Raw genomic sequence first — 26,416 nt, 5'->3', positions numbered from 1 at the left:
TGGTGGCATCTTTAGGCTTTCCTATGTATAGTATTATGTCATCTTCAAACAGTGACAGTTTTAAATTTTTCCTTTCTTCTTACTGTCTGATTGCTGTGGCTGGGTTCTAATACCATGTTGAATAAAAGTGGCAAGAGTGAGCATCTTTTGTCTTGTTCCTGGTCTTAGAGGAAATGCTTTAAGCTCCTCAGCCATCGAGTATGATGTTAGCTATGGACTTGTCATATGTGGCATATATGTTGAGGTATGTTCGTTACTCACACTGTGGAGAGTTTTTATCATAAAAGGATGTGGCATTTTCTCAGATATTTTTTCTGCATCTATTGAGATGATCATATGATTTTTATTCTTCAATTTGTCAGTAGGGTATATCCCACTGACTCATTTGTGGAGACTGAATTTTCCTTGTACCCATTGGATAAATTCAAATTAATTGTCATATATAATTCTTTTAATATACTGTTGAATTTGATTTTCTAATGTTTGTTGAGGATTTTTTCATCTGTGTTCATCACATTTTTATCAGTGATGTTGGCCTGTAATTTTCTTTTTATGTGAACTTTTTGTCTGATTTTGGTATCAGGGTGGTGCTGGCCTCATAGAATGAGTTAGGAAGTATTCCTGCCTCTGGAATTTTTTTTAGAATATTTGAGAAAGATAGGTGTTCACTCTTTTCTAAATATTTGGTAGAATTCACCTGTAAAACCATCTGGTTCTGAACTTTTGTTCATTGTATTGTTTTAAATTAACTGATTGAGTTTTGTTATGGGTAATTAGTCTGCTCATATTTTCTATTTCTTCTTGATTCTGTCCTGGGAAATTGTACATTTCTAGGAATTTATACATTTCTTCTAAGTTGTCAAATTTATCATCATATAGTAGTAATCCCTTATGATCTTTTGCACTTCCCTGGTACTCGTTGTAACTTCTTTGTCATCTCTGATTTTATGGATTTGGGCCCTCTCCATTTTTTTTAAGAGTCTAGAAAGGTTTACCAGTTTTATCTTTGAAAAAAAACAGCTCCTAGTTTCATTGATCTTTCCTATTGTTTTTAGCTTCTGTTTCATTTATTTCTGCTGATCTTTATAATTTCTTTCCTGCTACTAACTGGGTTGTGTTTGTTTTTCTCTTGTTCCTTTGGGTTTAAGGCTAGGTAATTTATTTGAAATTTTTGTTTGTTTGTTTCCTAAGATGAGCTTGTGTCACTGTAAACTTCCTTCTGGGACCTGCTTTTGCTGCACCCCATAGATTTTGTGGGTTTGTTTCCATTTGTCTCCAGGTATTTATTTGTTCCTTGATTTCTTCAGTGATCTATTGGTTGTATAGTAGCATATTATTTAGTCTCCACACATTTGTGATTTTTTTTTCTATAGCTTATTTCTAATCTTACAGCATTGTGGTCAGAAAAAATGGTGAGTATGATTTCAGTTTTCTTAAATTTACTGAGGTTCATTCTGTGGCCTAGCTTGTGATCTGTCCTGGAGAATGTTCTGTTTGCACTTGAAAAATGTATGTATCCTGCTGCTTTTGGATGGAATGTTCTCTGTTTATCTTAACACACCTAAGCCAATGTTTCACTTAAGGCCAGTGTTTCCCTACTGATTTTTTTGTTGGATGATGTTCATTGATATAAGGGTGTTAAAATCCCCTATTACTATTGTTTTATTGTCAATTTCTTGCTTTATGTCTGTTGACATTTCCTGTGTATGTTTAGGTGCTTTTATGTTTGGTGCATATATGTTTACAATTATTATATCCTCTTCTTGGATTGACCCCTTGGTTACTCTGTAATGTCCTCCTGTCTCTTGTTACAGTCTTTGTTTTAAAGTCTGATATAAGTATCACTGCCATGGCCTTCTTTTAATTTCCATTTGCATGGAATACCTTTTTTCATCCTGTCACTTTCAGTCTGATTCTGAAGTGCATCTCTTGTAGGCAGCATATATGTGGATCTTGCTTTTGTATTCATTCAGCCACTCTGTGTCTTTTGTTTGAAACATTTATTCCATTTACATTTAAAGTAATTATTGATAGGTATATACTTACATAATTATGAATTTTATATTTTAGATTTTTAAACTATTTCAAGGACCTTTCTGAATTCTAAATAGGCTTCTAACTTCAGTAGATTAAAATTATAAACAGTAAAGCTGACATCTTAGGTGTTTCAAAGCTATGCATAAACTTAGTAAGGTTTGAATTTAAAATTTAAAGCCTAAATTATATATTCCAAATTGAAGTTTCACAGCTATCACTCTAATATGCTCTTAAATACTACAGGTATGTACGATTTCAAAATACACAGACTCCTTCCTAATTAAAAAGGTAATAAGCTTTAGACTGTCTTTTACTATATCTACATCTGTGTTTTCCAAGGGGTAAAACATGCATACCCAGTGAATGAAGACTGCTCAGCCCTGCTTAATTGAGACATCTGCTGGCTGCTCAGTGGAGTCCTCTCAGGGACCTGCTGGAATTCACAGAGTTCTGGTGGTTCTTAAGAGGAGGAGGGCAGTGGCTTATATAGCACACAGCCCGCATAGTATTCCTCAGTATGTTGATGGAACAGAGTACAACCACACAGCTTCATCACTGGATTGGATTTTGCATTTCTTTGACCTTTGCAATAAATGTATATTCTTTGCTTATATCGCTAGAGACATGTGAACTTGGTGGACCTTTGCTGTTCTTTTGTGTTCTTAGGATGGCATCATTCTCATGGAATATTCCCAATGATATTGATCCTTCACATGCTCTCCAACTGTATTTGGGTCATTCACATGACTTTTTGTGACTTGCCATTACAACCTGTAAGATCAGTCTACTGACACCCTCTATGCATATCATTTTCCTATTATTGCTTGAATTTTCATTATATCTGAATATTTATTCCTTCTTTTTCTTCTAATTCACTGCATAAGGTGTTTTTTGTTTTAAATCAGTTGCTGGAAAGAAAAGAAGGGGCTCTTCTTTTTAGCTTGTTTTCTCTGGCAGACTAGACTCCTAGTCTTGGCTGTGGGCAGAGGCCTCTCTTCACTTCTTACAGATCTCTTTGTTCGTGCCTTGCTGTGCTGGTGACTTCCTCCTTCTGTAGAGGAGATGCTGTGGCATTCTTCCATAAGCCACTTTAGCATGGGCTAGATAAAGTCACAACTTTCGCCCTTCTAGGTGATAATAAGCATACAGCTACACACATCAAGTTGGTTTTATCCTAGGTCCAGAGACCTAAGAAAACATTTTAATTAAAAGAAAATTTTAGGAGGGCTGGGGGAGGGCAGTTTTAGCAAATCTCCCAAAGATAAGAAGTTGCTTGGTTTCTATAACAGAGGCTTCCATTTCCCTTAACCACAGCCCTACCTATAAGGATGCCTTGGCAAAGAATTCACCAGGGCTTTGCCTGAAGATCTGCTATTTTGTAAGGTAACATTTCTGCATACATTTGGGACTTTGTGGGGTGGGGTGAAACAAAAGAACCACATGTTGTTGGGCCTAAACCTTTTGTCATGGCTTCCCAGGTTATGATTCACTTTAGCATAGCACAGCATTTGATATGGGCACGTGTGGGGACCCACAGCTGATTGTCAGTGGGTGGTTTTCTTCTCTTCCCCCTACCCCCGCTCCAGCTCCATATATTCTGTAGAGAGAAATATATAGTCTTTATTTCCAGAAATACAGGACAAATCAGCCCATCTTTTTCTGAGTCCTTCTTGTGGGAAGAACCTACCAAAATGTGAGTCCTTGGCTTCAGTTTTGGCTTATTTTGTGACTCCCACCATGTAGGTACTGGATAACAGAATTCTGGATCATGTTTAAGATGGATACCAGCTTGGCAAGCACCATGGAGGAGTTTCAGGAACTGGTGAAAGCAAATGGCGAGGAGCTCCACTGCCGCCTGATTGACACAACACAAATGTGAGTATCCTATCTTTCAAAACCACCTCCCTCCTGTAATATAACCCAGGCTGCTCAGCAAGGCTCTGTGTCCTGCTGTGACCCAAGAAGCCTTCAGGCAGGTTCAGTGGCTTTACCAAAGAAAAAAGCTTGCCATGTACCAGGAAAGCAGAGAAGTCCTTGGTGATAATGCTGTATGTGGCTTCTATCTTCAGAGCAGGAAAAAAAGTCTCAGTGAAAAAGAAATCAGGTAGCAAGACGCAGATTAAAATTTCTACAAATCCAGAGAAACTGAAAGTGCAGTGACTAAACTGGTGCTTCTTCAGCAGCCAATGCCTGGAGGCACCCTGAACTTACAAATACATAAGATACTACTAGAAAATGGATCCCTCAGAGGGTTTATAACATACATGGTACATCTGCAAGAGACACGCCAATCTGTGCAGAGGTGGAAAAGTACTCAGGAATATATCATATTGTTCCTAGGGATTTCTTATCTATGAGATGTCCCAGACTGAAAAAAATGAATGCCTGTCCTAATTTGAGGGGAGGAGAGTACACTCATTTTCTGCCAAGGTTTTCATAATGTGGTTGCTTTATTTTAGAATAATACAGATCCCTAGGATATAGAATTCTAGTGCTGAAATATATTTTAAAGATGCTTTTATCTTGGGAAAGTGAGGCTCAGCAAGACTGGCTCGTCTGGGGATACAGAGCTAGTTGAGTTAATGACAGCAGAAGCTGCACTATGAGAGCCCCTAGTGCCTTGTGCCACAGCCACATAGAAATGATTTCCAAATCACGTACCAGAGTCCCACTTAAATCTCCCTCACAGGTTGGACTCTCTGAACTTCTTTCCTTAGAACTATAACAACGTGAAAGATAAAAGGTTTTGCAATAGCAACATCTTCTTTAAAATGCAGCACACAGGGCCTGGGACAGTTTTGAAACCCTGACTTCCTTGTCCCAGTACACCCCTAGCTGACTTTCCTCTACCAATATTTTCCACAGTATGTTCTTTAGGAATTGGAATTAGTCAGTGGGATGTTGCCTGACCAGATATACTTGAGAAATAGTGAACTGAACTTCCCTTTTGCAACGCATCTCAAGTCTCAATGCATCTCAGTAGTCTCTTTGGCTAAAAGGGCTGCAGAATTTGTAGCATTTCCCAAACTTGTCTGACCACAGAACCCTTTAGTCAGGAGACAAGGTTCTCAGCAATCCCTGTTTGGGAAACACAGTCTGCAACCTGCTATCTTTCTCTTTGCTTCCTTAGTGAAGGAAACTGAATAAGAAATATGTGGGTCGATTACAAGAAAATGTGTGTGGGGCCAACTCTAGAGTTAGCGAGGCTTCCTTGGTCATTTCAGTTCCTGGGGACATTTGAGGAAAATGTCACAAGTCTGCCCAGAAGGACCATGTGTTCCTACACATGATTCCCCAGCATGGCATCTTCTCTCTGTGCTCTTCTGGCATGGAAACTGCCCCCAAACTGTGGGATTTCCAACCAGATAAGAATCCCCATCACCCTCATGAGATGAAGGAACACCCAGTGGACATGGAGAGAACATATGTGACAGGGCCAGGACTTGAAGGCCAGGGCACCGTGACCAGGGCTGTGTCGTTCCCACTTCCTTAAGATCAGCACATTTTACCCAGTTCCCACAGCACATTCAGGAGGCTCATGGGAACCATCAAGGCTCCCTAGCTGTCACCACAGGAAAAGCTGATTAAAGGACACTGTTAATGCATTGTTTTGGCCCCGGAAAGTTAGCTAACGGTGCTTTGCATCTTCTTGTGAGAAACGTTCATGGATTTACTTGCATTAGAAAAGCAATTTGATTTATTCTTTTCCCCCGTCTTCTCCCTTTTCACTTTTACTTACAAAAGCAATGCCCGTGACTGGTCCAGAAAACTGACCCAAAGGATAAAATCGAATACTAGCAAGAAGCGGAAAGTCTCCCTGCTCTTTGACCATCTGGAGCCAGAAGAACTGTCTGAGCACCTCACTTACCTGGAGTTCAAGTCCTTCCGGAGGATATCGGTATGTACCCACAGGGCTGGAGAAAAGCTGCCCTGCGACAGCTCTGAGTAAGCAGAGGAATTCAACAGGCCGCCCGCCTCCTCCCCCTGAAGTCCTGTCTGGGCTGGTGGGCTTTCCAGTCAGGCTGTGTGTAGTTGGGCAAGTCAGGGCACGCTGCTGGGCTGTGTTCCTCCTGCTCTGCTCCCTGCTCCACCCTCCAGGTCCACCTCCCCTTCCCCACGCCTTGTTCAGGTGGTAGTACTATGCACACACAATACCCTGTGCACATGAGTGTACACACAAAACATATGTGTACGCACACACACACACACACACTTTTCCCCTGATAATCACTAGTCTTTCTGAAATTTTCTTTAAAATTTTCCTCCCCCAAAATGAGGATAAGTCCTGTAAGAGTTTGAATTCATTCTAGAATAGGCTTTGGATGGCTGGGGGAAATTTCAAAATAAATCAGACGCTACTGGTCTAGTTCAGAATTTACCTAAACTCTTGAAGGGCTGCTGACATGGCCCCACAGTCACCCCTGATCCTAGAGATAAACTCTGCTGATCGAGGCCTTGCTCCTTGAAACGCTATATGTGATACCAAAGAACACTAGCTCCCTGCAAGAGAACTCGCTTCCACTGAAGCCAACAGAGCTTCGCTGGAGAGACAGAGTGACATAATAGATTTTGTGAGATTGTCTTTGTTCTTCCCCTTCAGCAGCAGAGCTGGAACTAGTTCTGAGATTTTTCTTTTATACTGTACTCTTTAGAGTTTAAACAAGATCCTATCCATATCTGCTCAGCATAATATTTGGGTTAACTAGTATGTCCCACTCCAGTATTCTTGCCTGGAGAATCCCATGGACGGAGGAGCTTGGTGGGCTAGAGTCCATGGGTCGCAAAGAGTCGGACACGACTGAGCGACTTCACTTTCACTTTCAGTATGTGTACACATCCATGTATGCCTAATGACTTCTGATGTAGAGGGGCATGCTGTGGGTGGAATAAGAAAGGTGTCCTTCCTGCCATCCTTGTCAGCAGGAAAGGAGAGGAGGCCCAAGAGCTCCTCTGTCCCTTAGCAGATTCTGGTCATCAGCTCAGCAGAGGTAGCACGCCCCTCGGGTCTCCAGGAATGCTGGAGCACAGTGCTGATGAGTTTCTTTTTCCCCAGTTCTCTGATTATCAGAATTACCTCGTGAATAGCTGCGTGAAGGAGAACCCCACCATGGAGCGGTCCATTGCTCTGTGCAACGGCATCTCCCAGTGGGTGCAGCTGATGGTTCTCAGCCGCCCCACCCCTCAGCTCCGAGCTGAAGTCTTCATCAAGTTCATCCAGGTAGCTCAGGTGAGTGACTGGATGAAGAATTGAGGCCTGGGCTACCGGGTAAATTACTCCCTCCCCCTTCAGCCTAGCCTGTCCCTGAGAGCTGCTTTCCCCTCATGAATCTCCTGGTGGGGTTTGTGCACCTTCACCTGTCCTCAGATCTCGATGTGATGACTTTTCTACATCCCATATGAGATCAGTATGGAGAGGGCCACGTAGGCCATCTTCAGAGTCAGGGTACAGCTTTAGTTCTGTTTAAATCTTTAACACGTTTCAGAAGATGATTACCAGCCAACTTTGTTTTACCTAATGTGGTCCACTTAGCAAAGGAAAGGGTAATTCAGATTTCAGTATAGCTGGGCCAACTTGATTTAGGTCTGTGAGCCCAAGTTATGTTGAATGGCTGGGTTTAGTGTTTAAGGAGTAGGTTTTAAGCATTTGATGAGAGAAAAGCAGAGACTGTGAATACATATCTGAAATTTCACAGAGATTCTAGCACTCTATCCCAGTTGGTTACAGTCCTTTTTAAGCCATGGTGTTGCCCTCAAAAATAAAGCAGTCTGGTTACCTTGGGGTAAAGGATATAAAAGATTACACTGAATGATATATTTTTCTAGCTTTATATGTTCTTAAACCAATGTTTCTTAAAGTGTGGTACATGGACCACTTGCTCTGATATTAACTGAAGGTATGTTAAAATCATAGATCCCTAAAGCTCAGCCCCAAATCCAGGGAATCTAAACATCAGGACTTGGGTCCAGAATGTGTGTTTCTTAGAAACCACTGATGTAGAGAGTTGTCTGCAGACGAGCTGAAATGAAAGGAAGAAGATGGGATGCTTTGCTAGACTTGGGATCTGCTGGTCTGGAACTAAGCCTGAGAAAGAAATGTCTGGAAAACTGAAATACCTGATCCCTAGCCTTTGGCCAGAATTAGGAATACTCATAGCATAGAGACAAGAGACACCCTCAAGCTCCCACGTAACTGACATGTACAGTGACTCTGCTAGCATGTTTTCTGTGTCACAGAAGCTCCATCAGCTGCAGAACTTCAATACGTTGATGGCCGTGATCGGAGGGTTATGTCACAGCTCTATTTCCAGGCTCAAGGAGACAAGTTCACATGTCCCGCATGAAATCAATAAGGTCAGTGCTCCTGTCTCCTCTAGGGCCCTTCAGCAGCATTCCTAGGACCAGTGTCAGCGTTTCCTCCTTGAGGGGCAACCCAGAGACCATTTCCAAGCCACACCATCCCTTTTTTAACCAGGCAGAATACCCAGGAGAGAAGCCCTTAAGAAAAGACGTCACAGATTTGCAGATGACTGAGTCAGTCTGGCCAGTGTTACCGCCTCCTTCCCGCTGGCGATTTGGAACCACATGTGCCTCTTCTCCATGCTCATTGGCCACTGAGTGTCCAGAGCCACCATCTTTAGTACTGACTCCCTTGCTTGAGCAAGGAACAGTGGTGGTTCAGTGACCATAGTTCAGTTTGCATGTCAAGTGAGGTTATATAGCGACACGTTAGAAATCTAACTAGCCAGAAACCTTGGAGAGTGACATTCTGGAAAGTTGAACTTTCCCAGATAGTTGGAAATAAGCTTTTCAGGTACAATTTTGTAATAGGTGGTATTTTATTGGTATTTATTAAGTGTCCTATGTACTTTCCTACATTAGATTTTATAGAGACTTTAATCCTTTATGATACAGGACTATTATTATACATATAAACCATTATGATACAGTGCAGATACAAATGCAGCTATATATCATATAGGTTTGATGATGACTGCTCTGAGTATTTCATCTCATCGGGCCTTTCTTACTAAACTCAAACCCCAGCCCCCACCTCCGAGCTGATACAGAAGGAGACTCTCTTCTTAGGGAAGAAATATCTTAGCCTCATTGCCCCATCTGTTTTTCCCAGGTGTTCACCCTTCTTTCAGGAAGTCTCTTATTAACCATCCCTGCTCTCACAACACTGGGGTTGGAGGATGCCGCTCCACCCACACCTTCCAGTGGTCTGATCACCTTATAGCTTTTTGATCGTGCTGGCTGAGACCAGGCAGAACAAGTGAAGAGGCACATATTGTTCCAAATCACAGAGGTGACACAGGGAGAGAATCACAGACACTAATGTACGCCAGCTGTGGGCAGCACACTTCACTTGTCTCTGGAGGACACAAGGGAAGGGGACTGCGGACAGAGTTCAGAGGGACACTTGCCATGCACTGTATAATCTTGTACCTTAAAAAAAATGTATCACGTGCTTGTATCACTTATTTTTTAAAAGAACAACTTTAACATAAAAATATTAAAACCTTACTTAGAATTTTCCAGCTATGAAGTAAAGTACACCTTGCGCTTGGTAAGCCTGCTCCGTGACATGTAACGTTAAGTTGGCATTGTCACTGGAGAGTCAGAACCTGCACCTTGAGATGGATCGCCCCATGCCTGACTCATCAGGGACCAGGTGTGATCGTGGTAGGGGCTGAGAGTAAACAGGTGGCTGCTGCAGACAGCAGAGCCCGCCTGGAGGGTACCTGTAACCAGCTCTCCTTTTCTGTTTTGTAGGTTCTAGGTGAGATGACTGAGCTGCTGTCCTCCTGCAGAAACTATGACAACTACCGGCGTGCTTATGGGGAGTGCACCCACTTCAAGATCCCCATCCTGGGGGTGCACCTCAAGGACCTCATCTCCCTGTACGAAGCCATGCCTGACTACCTGGAGGAGGGGAAGGTGAACGTCCATAAGCTGCTGGCCCTGTACAACCACATCAATGAGTTAGTCCAGCTACAGGAGGTAGCCCCGCCCCTGGAGGCCAACAAGGACCTGGTGCACCTGCTGACGGTGAGGCTCCGTGGGAGACAGATTACTAGCACTTCCTTATCAGATATCGGCTCAGGGAAGCCTCACAAAGCTGTGAAGTGGATACTATCGTTACGTCCATTTTACAGATGGGGATTCTGAGGCAAAAATACATAACTTCGCAGAGGCTGCACGTTATTAAGCAGCAGAGCCTGGTCTTAGACCCAGGTGGTGGGGCTCCAGGGCTGTGCTCCTTCAACTTCTAGGAGAATTCCCTTCCTCACAGAAAAGCCAGTCCTAAGCTGTCTGGGAGGAGCTGATAGCAAACCAGGATACAAGACTTGGTAAGAGATGGAGACAGTGGGTTTTCATTTAAAAAAAAAAAAATGGTGGGCGTTGGGGGGGACATGTCAGTGAGTTAAAAAAAAAAAACAAAAACAGGTTCATTGTTTGGGTCCTGCCATCACTGGCTTAGATTCCAGAGACATTCAAGCCCAGGGCAGGTGAGCGCCTGTCTGGTGCGGGAGGCCAGGATGTGCCCTTTGGGTGCGGTGTGTGAGCAGATGAACTCCCTTCCAGACTGTGGTTTTGTAGTTCACCAGCTGTGTGACTGTGGGCACAGAACTCTGTTTCCTTCTCTGTGAAATCAGAGGGGTTCATCTCTGTGATGACTTCTCATTTCTCTTTCAGTACTAAAATTGTACAATTTTTAATCTGTGCTTTTTCTTTTTCCTTTTTCTTTGCAGCATGGAATAGTCACTGTAGCCTCTTCCTACCTCAGGGGACTATTCTGATAGTTCCTCAGGCTTTGCATTCAGCTAGTATCTAATCCCAGCCTTTTTACTAATTGGCCAGGTGACTGTGGCTGGTCTCATCCTTAAGACAGTAACATCTGAGAAAACAGGCACAATCTTAATTTTCTTGGATCACAAATTTTGTGAGGAAAGCAGTGAACATTCTTCTACCCCAAACATACATAAACCGCACTCAAAATACATGTGCATGTTTTTGAGTTCTTAACCCCCTGAAGTCCATCCACAGAATTAGGTTAAGAACAAGATTATTTCTAAGACTGCTGTCCTCTAAAATGTTAAAGTTCTAAGATATATAAAACTCTTAATATCATTTGATAATGTCTCCTAGATGGAATTCTGTTGCTGGAATCAAATTTTAATAGTATCTGGCCATGAAAACTGTCCTTTCAGTCTGCTTTGGGAGAGAACACCTGAGGTGTGGACCATCTGACCAGATAGGGCCTTTGGTCTAAGCTCTACATAGAAGCTTAGCTATTTAACTATAGTTTAAAAGAAACTTCTCCAAATTTAAAAACATTTTGAAGAACTAATGCTTGCCCTACTCCAGTAGATGTTATATCCCCAAAACTTTGTGAATTTTTAACAAGTAATTTACAGCCTGGAAGAGGGAACACCAGAAAAGAAGCACTGGCAAACAGCATCCTAGCAATTAACTCTGTTCTGCTTTGCTTCGCAGTTATCCCTAGATCTCTACTACACTGAAGATGAAATCTACGAACTTTCCTATGCCCGGGAACCCAGGAATCACAAAGCCCCAGTGAGTTTTTCATATTAAGCCTCCCATATGTAACAGGTGCTTTACAAGTTGCTCATCAAGGTCATTAATCTTGGAACAGACTTTAGTTCAGTTTAAGAAGCATATTGTTTCTATTATGTGCCTAACATTGTGCTAGGAATAAGGAAAACTTGAGTACATATGAGGAATATTTCCTGACCATAAAGAGCCTGCACAGTACTCAAGGGGTTAAGACTCATATGTGAACAGTAAATAACAATATGCCATGAGTGTCAGAAGTGGGAGAATCTGAGGGTAGTTTACTAGTTAGAGAGGGGATATAGCATGGTGGGCTGGAGTGACCTTGCCCTCTTGTTGATTATAAAGCATCCTCACGTCAGTTGTTTCTCTGTATCCATTCATCTGTTCGTGGATATTTAGGTTGTCTCCATGTCTTGTAAATAGTGCTGCAATCAACACTGGGGTGCATACATCATTTCAAAGTATGGTTTTCTCCAGATATATGCCTAGGAGTGGGATTGCTGGATCATATAGTGGTTCTCTTTATAGTTTTTAAGGAGTATCTATACTATTGTCTATAGTGGCTGTACCAATTTACATTCCCACCAGCAGTGTAGGAGGGCGCCCTTTTCCCCCCACCTTCTTCAGCATTTATCGGTGGTAGACTTTTTGATGATGGCCATTCTGACCAGTGTGAGGTGATACCTCAAAGTACTTTTGATTCAAACTTCTCTGATAAGTGATGTTGAATATCTTTTCCTGTGCTTTTTGGCTATCTCTGTGTCTTCTTTGGAGATCTATTTAGATCTTCTGCCTTTTATATAATATATATATAGGGTTTGTTTTTAAGGAGAGCTGCATGAGTTGTTTGTATATTTGGAGGTTAATCCCTTGTCACTTTGTTTGCAAATATTTTCTCCATTTTCTCAGTTGTCTTTGGTGGGTTTGTGGTTTTCTTGCTGTGAAGAAGTTTTTAAGTTTAATTAGGTTTCATTTGTTTTTATTTTCATTACTGCTGGAGGTGGATCAAAAAAGATATTGCTGTGATTTATGTTAAGAGTATTCTGCCTGTGCTTCCCTCTAGGAGTTCTATACAATCTGGACTTACATGTAGGTTTTTGATCCATTTTATTTTTGTGTATGGTGTTAGAGAATGTTCTAATTTCATTCTCTTACATGTAGCTATCCAGTTTTCCCAGCACTACCTACTGAAAAGACTCTTTTCTCCATTGTATATTCTTGCTTCCTTTGTCATAGATTAATTGACCATAATTGTGTGGGTTTATTCCTGGGCTTTCTATTCTGTTTCATTGATCTATAGTTCTGTTTGTGCACCGGTACCATACTGTTTTGATTACTGTTGCTTTGTGGTATAGACTAAAGTCAAGGAGTCCAATTCCTGCAGTTCATTCTTTCTTTCTCAGGATTGCTTTGGCTATTTGGGATCTTTTGTATTTTCATACAAATTTTAAAGCTGTTTGTTCTAGTTCTGTGAAAAATGCCATGGGTAACTTGGTAGGGATTGTGTTGAATCTGTAGGTTGCCTTGGGTAGTCATTGAAGAATACTGATGCTTCCAATCTAAGAATATGGCATATCTTCCCATCTGTTTGTTTCATCTTCAGTTTCTTTCATCAGCATCTTACATTTTTTGGCATACAGGTCTTTTGTCTCCTTAGGTAGGTCTATGCTTAGGTATTTTCCTCTTTTTGATGCAATGGTAAATGGTATTGTTTCCCTAATTTCTTTTTCTGATCTTTCATTATTAGTGTATAGGAATGCAAGAGATTTTTGTAGTCTGAAACTTTACCAAATTCATTGACAACCTCTAGCTTTCTGGTAGAATCTTTAGGATGTTCTATGTATGGTATCGTCCTCTGCAGTGATAGTTTCACTGATTTTCCAATTTGGATTTTTTCTCTTTTTCTTCTCTGATTGCCATGGCAAGGACTTCCGTAACCATGTTGAGTAAATGTGGTGACAGTGAACATCCTTGTCTTGTTCCTGATCTTAGAGGGAATGCTTTCAGCTTTTCACCAGTGAGTGAAAGTGATGTTAGCTGTGCATTTGTCATATATGACCTTTATTATGTTGAGGTAAGTTCCTATGCCCACTTTCTGGAGAGTTTATGAGAAATGGCTGTTGAATTTTGTTGAAAGCCTTTTCTCCATCTATTGAGATGATCATATGGTTTTTATTCTTCAGTTTGTTAACGTGATATATCACATTGATTTGTGGATACTTAAGAATCCTTGTATTGCTGCTGTAAATCCTACTTACTGTATGATCCTTTTAATATATTGTTGGATTTGGTTTGCTAGTTTTGGATTGGCCAAAAAGTTTGTATTTTTCCATAAAATGTTATGGAAATGAACTTTTTGGCCAACTCAATATTTCACCTAGGATTTTTGCATCTATATTTGATATGAACCTGTAATATTTGTGTGTGTGGTATCTTTGTCTGGTTTTGGTATCAGGGTGATGGTGGCCTCATAGATTGAGCCTGGGAGTCTTCCTTCCTCTACAGTTTTTTGGAAGAGCCTCAGAAGGATAGGCGTTACCTCTTTTCTAAATGTTTGATAGAATTCACCTGTGAAGACATCTGGTCCTGTACTTTTGTCTGTTGGAAGTTTTTTAAATCACCATTTCAATTTTACTACTTGTGACTGGTCTGCCCATATTTCCTGTCTCTTCCTAGTTCAGTCTTGGAAGATTGTATCAAAGAATTTGTCCATTTCTTTTAGGCTGTCCATTTTATTGACATATAGTTGTTGTAGTAGTAGTCTCTTATGATCCTTTGTATTTCTATGGTGTCAGTTGTAACTTCTCCTTTTTCATTTCTAACTTTATTGATTTAAGCCCTCTCCTTTTTCCTTGATGAGTCTGGCTAAAGGTTAGAGGTTTATCAATTTTATTTTTTCATTCTTTCTCTAGTTGCTTTACAGGGAGGAAATCTAAATTAACTACTATTTTACTCTGTTAATAGCTTCAACAAAAAGTTTAATGGAGAAAGAACTATTCTAGATTTCGATTATATGTGGGCCCTCTGCTCCCTGCCACTGCATAGTTGAGGGATACAGATGCAACTACCAGGTAATGGGAAAAGAGCGAGCTGTAGGTTTTAAGACTGCATTATAGTTACTGGGATTTCTCTGAATATTTTCATTTTAGCCACTAACACCTTCAAAGCCACCAGTAGTAGTGGACTGGGCGTCTGGAGTATCTCCCAAACCTGATCCAAAGACCATAAGCAAACACGTCCAAAGGATGGTAGATGTAAGTACAGCCATGTTTCCATGCAGGCAAAAAGCAAGGTACTGCCTGGTTTAATTCTGGGGGTTGGAGTGTGTGTGTGGGCGGGGGGGGGGGGGGGTGGTTGGGGAGTACAGCGGTAGAAACAAAAAGGGTAAGAAAGTTGGAACTTTCCTATGTGAGCACAGGGAACCACTTCTCATATTGTGGCTGCAGAACAGTTCAGAAGTTATATTTTGCCAACACACTTGGGCCTCATGGAGGGAAGTGTACCTCTTAAAAGCCTAGCAAGAGAGCATACATTTAAAGGCTGTCAGTTGATTTGCAGGCAGAGAGGGGTTAGAAAAGCTTTAAGTTAAAGGTGATAAGGAGAATCTAAAAAGTTTGGCACTGCTTGGTTCAATTCACTGTGCTACATGCCTTCATATTTCTCTCTTTATCCTGTGGACTACTCCAGTGTAACAAGAAAAGTACAAGCCAGCAAGTAATGGGAGCACTTTAGGCTGCTAGTAGAAGCTACACTGCAGCCTGAGCTGTGCAGTGAAGGAAGGGCAGAGTGGAGGGGGGGAACGTCCCTCGGTGTGGTGCACTAAGGGCACAGTGAGCGGGGGTGGGGGTGGGGCCGTGGGGGAGCATCCTATTGCCATGCTAATGGGATTGAAAGCACCTAGCCACCCTATAGATGCTGTGCCTGCCAAAGACCTGGGATGTGACCCACCAAGTCTCTGCAGCACCTTAAGGAGCAGGTTTCCTTGTTCCTGTCACTCAGGACTGAGGAGAGGCCTTTATCAGGTGTTCCAGCCCCTTCGTCATTTGGCTATGATTGATTTCTCTCTTCGTAATCACCAAAGAAACACCTTTTTTCACAGTCTGTCTTCAAGAACTATGATCATGACCAGGATGGATACATTTCCCAGGAAGAATTTGAAAAGATTGCTGCAAGTTTTCCATTTTCCTTCTGTGTGATGGACAAAGACAGGTGAGAGTTTGTGCATGGGAATATGTGGCTATGAGCCTGGTGATGAGAATGCCTCATGAATGTTCTGCCAGAAGAATCTATAAACTCAGATAGGTTTACATATGCTACTGTGGTCACAGAATGAATTTTGGAACTAAGAGAGCTATCATCAAGCAAATGCCTGTCTGGCTTCAGTTTGGACCACAATGGAGCATGAGAAAATGCATGCTTTTTTAAAATGCTGAGTTGAAGATTCCATAACTGCCGGTTTAGGAACCGTCAACTCAAAAAAAAAAAAAAAAAGTTTAAAAGTTTAAATCCCTTCTTGCTTTCCTTACAGATCATGAAAAACTAATATTATTAATATTTTGCATATTTACTTGTCTCAAGATTACATGAGTTCTATGTTGGTGGTTCTCTGTGTGAAACCAAATGTTTGATTGGTGGGTTCGTTATGTGTAGATGTACTGTCTAAAGCCAGAAACTACAGCATAAGGTATTTGTCTCCCTATACTCACATTTCCATCACTTCTTTTTAAAGTCTTAATGGATAGTGGTTAAATTAGTTAGAACCAAACCTGCTCTTTGGTTTAGCCAAAGAGTAACTGTGGAGATAAGCAGTGTCATCTTACCTAATTATTACATGCAACCTACGCATCCTTCTTAAGAGAAGGGCTGCTGGAAGTAACTATCAGGTAATATATACTGTACTACCCCTCAAGGATACAGAGAAAGTAAGTTTCTAAGCCTAGAAGGAGCCTTGTGACCCAACCCCACTCACACCTCATCTCTCATTTGCTGGCAGGGAAGGCCTCATCAGCAGAGACGAGATCACAGCCTACTTCATGAGGGCCAGCTCCATCTACTCCAAGTTGGGCCTGGGTTTTCCTCACAACTTCCAAGAGACCACCTACCTGAAGCCCACTTTCTGTGACAACTGTGCTGGATTTGTGAGTTGTTCTTAAGAGTGCTTCGGGGTTGAACTTGGGGAGGAGTATGAGATAGTTTAAGAGATTAACCAGGCACAGACCTCACACACATTTTATCAACTTGTCCCAGCCTAGAGTCTAAGGAAACACCTATGGTAACCTTGTCCTTAAATGCGTGGGTTTTACTTTTCACTCATCTTTTCCCATTTCTTCCTGACTTATTTTTCCCTCTGGTAGGTGGGGCCTCAAATAAAATGGTAAGGAAATGCTGAACTGAGGCTATAGTTTTTAAGTATTATATCCATATGCTGTTTTAGATGTTAGAAAATAGAAATATGACACATCCTTCCCCCTTCAAAAGAAGTCACCTGGGTGGCTGCCCCATCCTTGACCAACAGTTTCCTCCTAAACTTATTCCCTGACCCCAGGATTCTATATTCTTGCCCTTTAGTTTGGAGTCTCAAGAATCCTATTTGTCCTGTGATCTATCCACTTCAGACCTGTGTCATAAATCCACTGTAGTAATAAGCTTCTTAAACACTTAAACTGAAAACAGGAAAAGTCTGTGCCAATCAGAGTTAAGACCAGGAGGGATAAAGACACATGAGAGATAAAGGAGGTTTCCCTCCCACTTGAGGCAGAGACAGATGCAGAGAAATAAAAGAATGGATCTCAGTGTCTAGGTTCATACCAGGTAAGATGGACATGCAGCACGTTCTAACCATCTCCTCTTTGTCTCACAGCTCTGGGGAGTGATCAAACAAGGGTATCGGTGTAAAGGTAAGGCACAGCTTTGTCCAGCATGTTGTCTTCCCTAGTCCTAGGGGCTCTCCTGTAAGGCATGTTTGACTCACAGCCTCATCCCCTAACTGGCTTCCCTAGAGCACCCCTGAGAGTGACTGCCACCATAAAGAGAGGAATCCCTAGGTGGCTAGTTATGCAGCCTCTGTTACAAGATCCTCTCTTTGCCTGCCTTGCCCTGGAAATTGGGGTGACTGCTAGATTATGTTCTCATGTGGTCATGGGTCTCCAAAGACAGGCACAGAATCACTTTTGAAACAGAAGATAAGTGATTACCAAAGGCCCTTGTCAGCTTCCCTTTTACCATAGTTGTCCTTGTGATTAGAAAAGTTCAAGAGTAAAGGAGCAAAGACATTTAACTGAAAGGAAGAAAGAGGTCTCTAGAGGTCTCCTTAGAGTGGGCAGTACGTGCAGGATGACCAAAAAAGACACCCTTCTTCTGCCCGAGATAACAGGGTGCCACTTCTGATTCTCAGACTCATAAGGGCTGTGACAAGACCGAGATCAAGGGGTGACCCAGTAAGGAGAATGCTAAGTTCATTAGAAATGTTAGGTGCCCGAGCTCCAGAACTTAGGAAAGGCATATGTGACAGGAACAGTGCCTGGGTGTGGCTTTGAGATGCTGGAGGAGAAAGTGAAAGACTTCCTTACCAGGCTGTCTTGTCCACAGACTGTGGGATGAACTGCCACAAACAGTGCAAAGACCTGGTTGTGTTTGAGTGCAAGAAGCGAGCCAAGAACTCAACAGCTCCCACAGAGATCAGCACCTCTGTGGGGCCAACGTCCAACCTTTGCTCCTTGGGAGCCAAAGATCTGCTCCATGGTAAGCAGGCACTGGGAACATTCATCTTGGAAAATGAAGTCGGAAGAATATAGTTTTTGGGAAGGAAAGATTCTCTCTATCCTTCCTACTCGTATTGGAAACTATATTATGCACCTTGTGTTATTAAGTGTTCCTTGTCACCTGTGGGCGCAACAGTTCTGTCACACACAATGCAGACGTTGTTAGGAGAAAGGTGGCAGAGAACAGCATGAAGGTCTGAGGCCTCAGACTGAAGCCTGGAAAGGGGCTGCACCCGCAGGCCACCTGTCCCCAAAGCTTTGTCCAGTAGTGATGCTAGGACTTCTGAGACTTTCCTAGAACTTCCGGGAAGAAGAATGGGTAAGTTAAACACGGGTGTACTATGGGCAACAAATGAACACTGATGTAGAAGTGCTCTAAGGCAAGGTCTGCTTGTAATGAAAAAACTGACCACCAGTTAGTAGGTAACAGTGATGCCCAGTAAACCCTTCTGTGACTTAGATCAAATTCCTAGACATACAAAAAGCTTGGGATGGAATCTTAGGCACTCTGCCTTTTGGGGAGCAAAAGAAAGCAACCAACAGGAAAGGAGCCTTTAAGGATGGCCTTTTCTCATGGTGGATGAAGCCTGACACCAACAGCCATAGCTTGGCCAGCAAGGCCTCTGGATTTCAGCTGCCTCACTCCCTAAACTGGCTGCCTGAAAGTAAGTCCACTTTGGGCCCGTGGACTCCTGTAGCAAAAGCCTCAACTGATACTAATATGTAAATTTCGAGTGACTGCTTTTCTAAGCTAAAGTACCAACATGTCTTCTTCCTACAGCACCTGAGGAAGGACCGTTCACATTCCCTAACGGGGAGGCTGCGGAACACAGTGAGGAGAGTAAGGATCGGACCATCATGCTCATGGGGGTATCCTCGCAGAAGATTTCTGTTCGGCTGAAGAGGACTGTCACCCATAAGGCCACCCAGACTGAAGCACTGTCTTGGCCTGGCAGTGAGGGCCCTTCCAGTCACTTGGTACTGTCGTCCCCAAGGAGGACAGCCCAGGATACTCTGTATGTGCTGCCCAGCCCTACGTCTCCGTGCCCCAGCCCAGTCTTGGTCAGGAAGCGGGCTTTCGTCAAGTGGGAGAACAAAGAATCCTTCATAAAATCAAAGGAGGAGCTCCGTCACCTCAAGCTCCCAACATACCAAGAGCTGGAACAGGTACCTTCCTTTTTCTCTTTTTCAGACTCTGAGAAAGTGGGGCTAACAAGGGAAGAACATGTAAACTGAAGATTCTGACCAGGTTGATTATTAGAAAGATCAAGGGGGAAGAAAAGGAAAAAAGGTAAGAAAAGGATTCTGCTTTGTCTCAAAGAAACCAATGAGGGCCCTGGTTCGCATTACATATCTAGGACAGGATAGACAGGGCTCCCTGTTGCCATAAAGGTACAGTCTCAAAGTGCTGGTACCAAGGTCCAAAGCTCTGTTCACAGCAGGCTCCTTGAGGAAAACCAGTTTCTACTGATCAGCTTTACTGTGGTAACACCACACCCTTTCTCTAGACTTGAAAGCAAGTCACCTAAATCTTCCCTCCCTAGAAGTCTTTGTTACATTATTCAGAGTTACGTTTGCGGAGGGGAGTACTTCATGAAGGTTACCTGGGCATCTTCTTAAAACAAGGGAGGTGAACATCATGCTATCAAAAGACTATTTAGCTCACTGCACAGAAAGCCTTCTCCTTAATGTAAAATGAGAGAGCTTTCCTCTAAAACTTAAGATGTACTGATTTACATATTTATACATTAGAATAGCTAAATCAACAGTAGCTGGAAAGGCACAGTTGATTATTACATATAGCAATATAATCTATTAATTGGTAACAGCTGTGGTACCAAGAGTTTTCTTTTTCCTATTAGGCTCATAATGTCCTAATTATAATGTACGTAACGGAGGCATGAGAAAAGACACAATAAGGTTAAAAAAGAAAGGAAAGGTAAGTAGGAGCTAGGACAACTGGAGACAGCAGGTCATTGTCCAAATAATTCTGTAGGGTCATCACTAATGTACTTCTTTTTGCGTAGAATACAAAGCTCAGAGTGAGAGCTGGTTAGACCTCTTGTAATGGGACGGTAGTTTCTTATCAAAGATAGGTAACTTAGTCATTGTAGAGATTCCAAGGACACATTAGCTCCAACATTATCATTCACCTTATTAAAGGGGAGAAGGCCTGTCTGCTTTTTATGCCCAGAACATCAAGGTCAGCAATGTGTTTTGGGAGGCCTATCAGTACAAACACAAAACCAACATTAGGGTTTCAGGACTCCCTACCTGGTCCTCAGTGTTGCACCTTCCCTGTTAGACCCCCAAGAACTGAATCAAAGAAACAAGTTAGATGATGTCTGTGAAACTCTTGGTTTGGTGCGTAGAACAAAGAACATAATATTAGGAGGCACACACTTGATTTTCCAGATGAAAAGTACTCTCACTCAGAATATTTAGGACATGCTTTAAGAAACAGAAGGTGGCACAATGTGGGCTACCCTGAGCTCTCCCTAGGGGTAAAATGGCCAGAATCAACTTTTAAGAACAATGAAAGAAACTTTGAAAAGTGAACTTCATAGAGTAGAAAGAATCTCAGTCTTGGTGACAAACATCTGGGCTCCTAATCCAAACTATTTCTTACTGCTGCTATTACACTCTGTGACCTGTTTGGTCCTCTCTAAAATACAGAAAGCCAGAAGCTGTCCATGCTCTCTACAGCTTGCTTCAGATCCTGACATTTTACATGCCCATGAAAAGGAGTAATGTAGGTAGCAACAATGACTTCTTGCTGCAAGGAGTGAGTGGTAGAAAGATTTCAGATAAGTGAGTTAGGTCCAGAACTAATTCCCACCCAGTAATACCAGAGCATGTAAACTCTATTTTTATCCTTGTCTTAGAGTATTTAAAATAATATGTAATATTAAAATAATGTACAATACATATTAATATTGTAAGTATGCTGCTGTTGCTGCTGCTAAGTTGCTTCAGTCGTGTCTGACTCTACGTGACCCTATGGACAGCAGCCCACCAGGCTCCTCTGTCCAGAGGATTCCCTAGGCAAGAATACTGGAGTGGACTGCCAATAAGTATGTTTATACCTCTAAACCAGCTGAGGACAACAGAAAATACAATGCCTCTTAGATTCAAATCACCAGTCTGATACTATACCCACCTCTATCATCATGTAACACAGTACCTGGGGCTTCCCTGGTGGCTCAGTGAAAATCCGCCTGCCAATGCAGGAGATGAAGTTTTGATCTGTGGGTCAGAACGATCCCTTCGAGAAGGAAATTGCAATCCACCCCACTCCTCTGTCAATGGGCTTTCTCAGGCAAGAAGAATCTGGCAGGCTGAAGTCCCATGGGGTTGCAAAAGAGTCTGACATGACTAAACAACACAGTTACCCTGCACATAGCAAATACTCAGTACTACGTAGTAGCTAACAGACAGCTATATAGGTAATTTACGTTGAGAAGTAACTCATGTATCTCAGATTACCCCCATATTTTGGGGGGTAATCAGTACAGTATAAGCAAGGTAAGAACACGAGAATCAAAGTCTCAAAACCCAGGGACGCTGGCATCATAGTAGTGTGTGTCACTCCTTTTTAAATCTCCCCTTTTATTTACAACCATATTGGTCATTCATAAACAAAAGTGACTGTGCATCTTATACCACAACACCCAGTAGACTTCTACCCACCTGGCCTTCACAAAGTACTACACAGGACCTCACAGAGGGCTTTGAACCCAAGGGAGTTGGTTAGCCTACTCCATGCTGATTCACTGCTATCAGGAAGAAAAAGAGAGACCAGAAAAAAAAAAAGGTGAACAAAATTGACAGTTGTGAATAATCATTTAAGCAAGACTGTTTGCCTTAAAAAAAAAAAAGGTGCACCATCATGAACCAAAACTTCAGGCCCACTAACCAAAGGTGAAACTGCCAAACCTTTATTCACACTAAGAAAAAATGAGAGAAGCTTCAATATGTAAAATTAAAAAAACAAAAGGCAACATTACAGCTGTTACTGCACAAATCCACAGACCCATAAGAAACTTATGAATATGCCAACATATTAGATAATCTAGAACAAATGTATAAATTTCCAGAAATGACCAAGACTGAATCCAGAAAAAAAAACAGAAAATCTAAACAGACCAATAACAAGCAAAGGCATTGACTCAGTAGTCAAAATCCTCCCAACACAGAGAACCCAGGATCAGACGGCTTCACACTCAAAGAATTAACACTGGTCCTTCTTAAAAGCCGCCTAAAAAATAGAATACTTTCAAACCATCAGGGTAGTTTTACCCTAATACCAAAGTCAGATAAGAACACTAAGAAACACAAACTATAGACCTATGTTACTGGCAAGTATACATGCAAAAATTCTCAACAAAATATTAGCAACCTGATTTTTTTAAGAACACATCAAAAAGATGCTATACACTATGAAAAATGGGATTTATTTCTTAGGATGCAAAGACAGTTCAACATATGCAAATCAATATATGTACTGGATCACATTAGTAAAATGAAAGAAAAATCATGTGGTCATCTCAACAGATGCAAAAAACATTTGACAGAATACAACATTCTTTCATGATAAAAACCCTGCTCAGACTGGATAAAAGGAATATACCTCAACATAATAAGGGCCATATATAACTGACAGCTAACATTATACTTAGTGGAAAAAATTTCAAAGCTTTTCTACCAAGATTAAGAAAAGACAAAGATGCCCACTCTCACTTTTTCAAGTACTGAAAGTCTTAGCTAAAGCAATTAGGCAAGACAAGAAAATAAAAAGCATCCAAATCAGAAAAGTAACAGCAAAAGTGTCACTACTTGCAGATGATGAGTCCATATATAGAAAAACCCCAAAGATTAAACATCAACAAACAAAACTGTTGCAGCTAACATTTTCAGTTAAACTGCAGGATACAAAACAAGCTTACAGAAATCAGTTGTGTTTCTACACACTAAGGACGAAACATCTGAAAAAGAACTTCCCTGTTTCCAATAGCATCAGAAACAAAATATTTAGGAATAAATTTAACCAAGGAAATGAAAGATTTATACAAGGAAAACAAAAGACTTTGAAGAAAGAAACCCAAGACACAAATGGAAAGACATGCTGTGTTCATGGATAGAAGAATTAAGACTGTTGAAATGTCTGGCAGAGGACCTAAATTCTTCCAAGGAAGACATACAGATGGCCAACAGGCAAATGAAAAGATGCTCATCATCATGAGACAATTATTAGAGAAATGAAAATCAAAACTGCAATGAAGTACCACCTTACAGCAGCACTACTTATAATAGACATGGAAGCAACCTAAGTATCCATTGACAGATAAATGGATAAAGATGGGTGTGTGTGTGGGTGTGGGTGGGTGTGTGTGTAATGCTATTTGGATGGACCTAAAGATTATCATAGCTAAATGAAGTCAGTCAGAAAAACAAAAAAAAATTTCACTTATATGTGGCATCTAATGGAGAAGGCAATGGCAACCCACTCCAGTACTCTTGCCTGGAAAATCCCATGGGCCGAGGAGGCTGGTAAGCTGCAGTCCATGGGGTCGTGAAGAGTCAGACAGGACTGAGAAACTTCACTTTCATGCACTGGAGAAGGACATGGCAACCCACTCCAGTGTTCTTGCCTGGAGAATTCCAGGGACAGGGGAGCCTGGTGGGCTGCCATCTATGGGGTTGCAGAGTTGGACACGACTGAAGCGACTTAGCAGCAGCAGTGGTGTCTAAAATATGACCTAAATGAATTTATCCATGAAACAGAAAAGACCTATAAACATAAGAGAACAGACCTGTGGTTGCCAAGGGAGAGGGTGGGGGAAGGATGGAATGGAAGTTTGGAATTAACAGGTGTAAACTATTACATATAGATTAGATAAACAACAAGGTCCTACTGTGTAGCACAGAGCATTATAGTCAATATCCAGTGACAAACCATAATGGAAAAGAATATAAAAAAGAATATATATGTGTATAACCGAATCACTTTGCTTATAGTAGAAACTAACATGACATTGTAAATAAAGTCAATTTTTTAAAAGGACTGTTAAAATGCCCATACTACTCAAAGCAATCTACAGATTGAATCAGAATACCAATGGAATTCTTCACAGAAAGAGAAAAAAAGTCCTAACATTTGTATGGAACAACAGAAGACTATGAATAACCTAAGTAATCCTGATGAAAGAAGCTGGAGGTACTACACTTCCTAATTTCAAGTTATATACTACAAAGCTACAGTAGTAAAAACACTATGGTACCGGCACAAAAACAGACACATAGACCAGTGGAACCGACGACAGCCCAGAAGTAAACCTGTGTAAATCACTGCAGATGGTGACTGCAGCCATGAAATTAAAAGACGCTTACTCCTTGGAAGAAAAGTTATGAGCAACCTAGATAGCATATTCAAAAGCAGAGACATTACTTTGCCGACTAAGGTCCGTCTAGTCAAGGCTATGGTTTTTCCAGTGGTCATGTATGGATGTGAGAGTTGGACTGTGAAGAAGGCTGAGCGCTGAAGAATTGATGCTTTTGAACTATGGTGTTGGAGAAGACTCATGAGAGTCCCTTGGACTGCAAGGAGATCCAACCAGTCCATTCTGAAGGAGATCAGCCCTGGGATTTCTTTGGAAGGAATGATGCTAAAGCTGAAACTCCAATACTTTGGCCACCTCATGCGAAGAGTTGACTCATTGGAAAAGACTCTGATGCTGGGAGGGATTGGGGGCAGGAGAAGGGGACGACAGAGGATGAGATGGCTGGATGGCATCACTGACTCGATGGACGTGAATCTGAGTGAACTCCGGGAGTTGGTGATGGACAGGGAGGCCTGGCGTGCTGTGATTCATGGGGTCGCAAAGAGTCAGACACAACTGAGCGACTGAACTGAACTGATACAGTGAACTAATACTTGACAAGAGAGCCCAGAGCACCACCCAAGGCAAAAAGGATAGTCTCTTCACAAATAGTCTTGGGAAAACTGGATCAGCACATGCAGAGCAATGAAATTCGACCCCCATCTTACACCTCTCATAAAAATTAACTCAGAATGGATCAGAGACAAACATGAGGCCTGATACTATGAAACTCCTAGGGGAAAAAAAAAGTAGGGAAGCAGCTCTTTCTCATTGGTCTTTGGCAGTGAATTTTTGGACATGACACCAAAACCAAACATCAACAAATGGGACTACATTAACTAAGCTTTTGCATAGTAAGGAAACCATCAATAAAATGAAAAGGTAACCTACTGCATGGGGGAAGATATTTGCAAATGATATATCCAATAAGGGGTTCTTTAAAATATGTAAATAACTCATACAACTCAATACCAACAGCAAAATCTAAAAACCAGAACTAAATAGGTTTTTTCCGCAAAACATACAAATGGCTGATAGGAACATGAAAAGATGTTCCATGTCACTAATCAGAGAAGCGAAAATCAAAACCACAATGAGATGATATCTCATACCTGTTAGAATGACTGTGATCAAGAAAATAACAAGTGCTGGTGAAGATGTGCAGAAATAAGGAATCCTTGTACACAGTTGGTAGGAATGAAAATTGGTATAGCCACTACGGAAAACACTATGGCGATTTCTCAAAAGACTGAAAAAAGAACTACCATTTGATTAGTAATTCCACTCCTGGGTATATATCCAAAGAAAATGAAAACACTAATTCAAAGAGATACATGCACCCCAGTGTCTGCAGTATTAAATAGTCAAGATAAGGAAGCAACCTGTGTGTCCATCAACAGATGAATTGATAAAGATGTGTGTGTAAATGCATATACATATATCAATACATATGCACAATGAAATATTACTCAGCCATATAAAAACTGAATTTCTATTTGTAACATTGGAATCAATGGCTGCCTCTATAACCAAATCACTGCAAATTAGATAATTAAATCCCAGTTTAAGGGGATGGGATAAAATTCTCACCTTTCTCAAGTCTGTTAGTTTTCAATGATTTGGAGAAGAAAATACGTAGTACGTGATACTGTATGT

At 41.5% G+C, this 26,416-nt stretch overlaps 1 protein-coding gene across 1 annotated transcript in view; it reads left to right on the top strand.

Moving 5' to 3' along the window:
* RASGRP1 (RAS guanyl releasing protein 1) overlaps positions 1-26,416 on the top strand; it is a 75,344-nt gene that overhangs the window by 48,406 nt on the left and 522 nt on the right. Inside the window, exons 4-16 of the mRNA XM_052646770.1 lie at positions 3,358-3,420; positions 3,781-3,912; positions 5,782-5,935; positions 7,091-7,264; positions 8,272-8,388; positions 9,814-10,089; positions 11,539-11,619; positions 14,769-14,873; positions 15,719-15,828; positions 16,613-16,757; positions 17,480-17,516; positions 18,208-18,360; positions 19,162-19,547. Of these exons, the coding sequence (XP_052502730.1) occupies positions 3,358-3,420; positions 3,781-3,912; positions 5,782-5,935; positions 7,091-7,264; positions 8,272-8,388; positions 9,814-10,089; positions 11,539-11,619; positions 14,769-14,873; positions 15,719-15,828; positions 16,613-16,757; positions 17,480-17,516; positions 18,208-18,360; positions 19,162-19,547 (1,933 nt within the window). The remainder of the gene's footprint in view (positions 1-3,357; positions 3,421-3,780; positions 3,913-5,781; positions 5,936-7,090; positions 7,265-8,271; positions 8,389-9,813; positions 10,090-11,538; positions 11,620-14,768; positions 14,874-15,718; positions 15,829-16,612; positions 16,758-17,479; positions 17,517-18,207; positions 18,361-19,161; positions 19,548-26,416) is intronic.

Source organism: Budorcas taxicolor, chromosome 10 (assembly GCF_023091745.1).
Source record: "Budorcas taxicolor isolate Tak-1 chromosome 10, Takin1.1, whole genome shotgun sequence".
Lineage (NCBI taxonomy): Eukaryota > Metazoa > Chordata > Mammalia > Artiodactyla > Bovidae > Budorcas > Budorcas taxicolor.
Note: the sequence above shows the minus strand (reverse complement) of the source record. Positions and strands in the feature narration are given on the sequence as shown.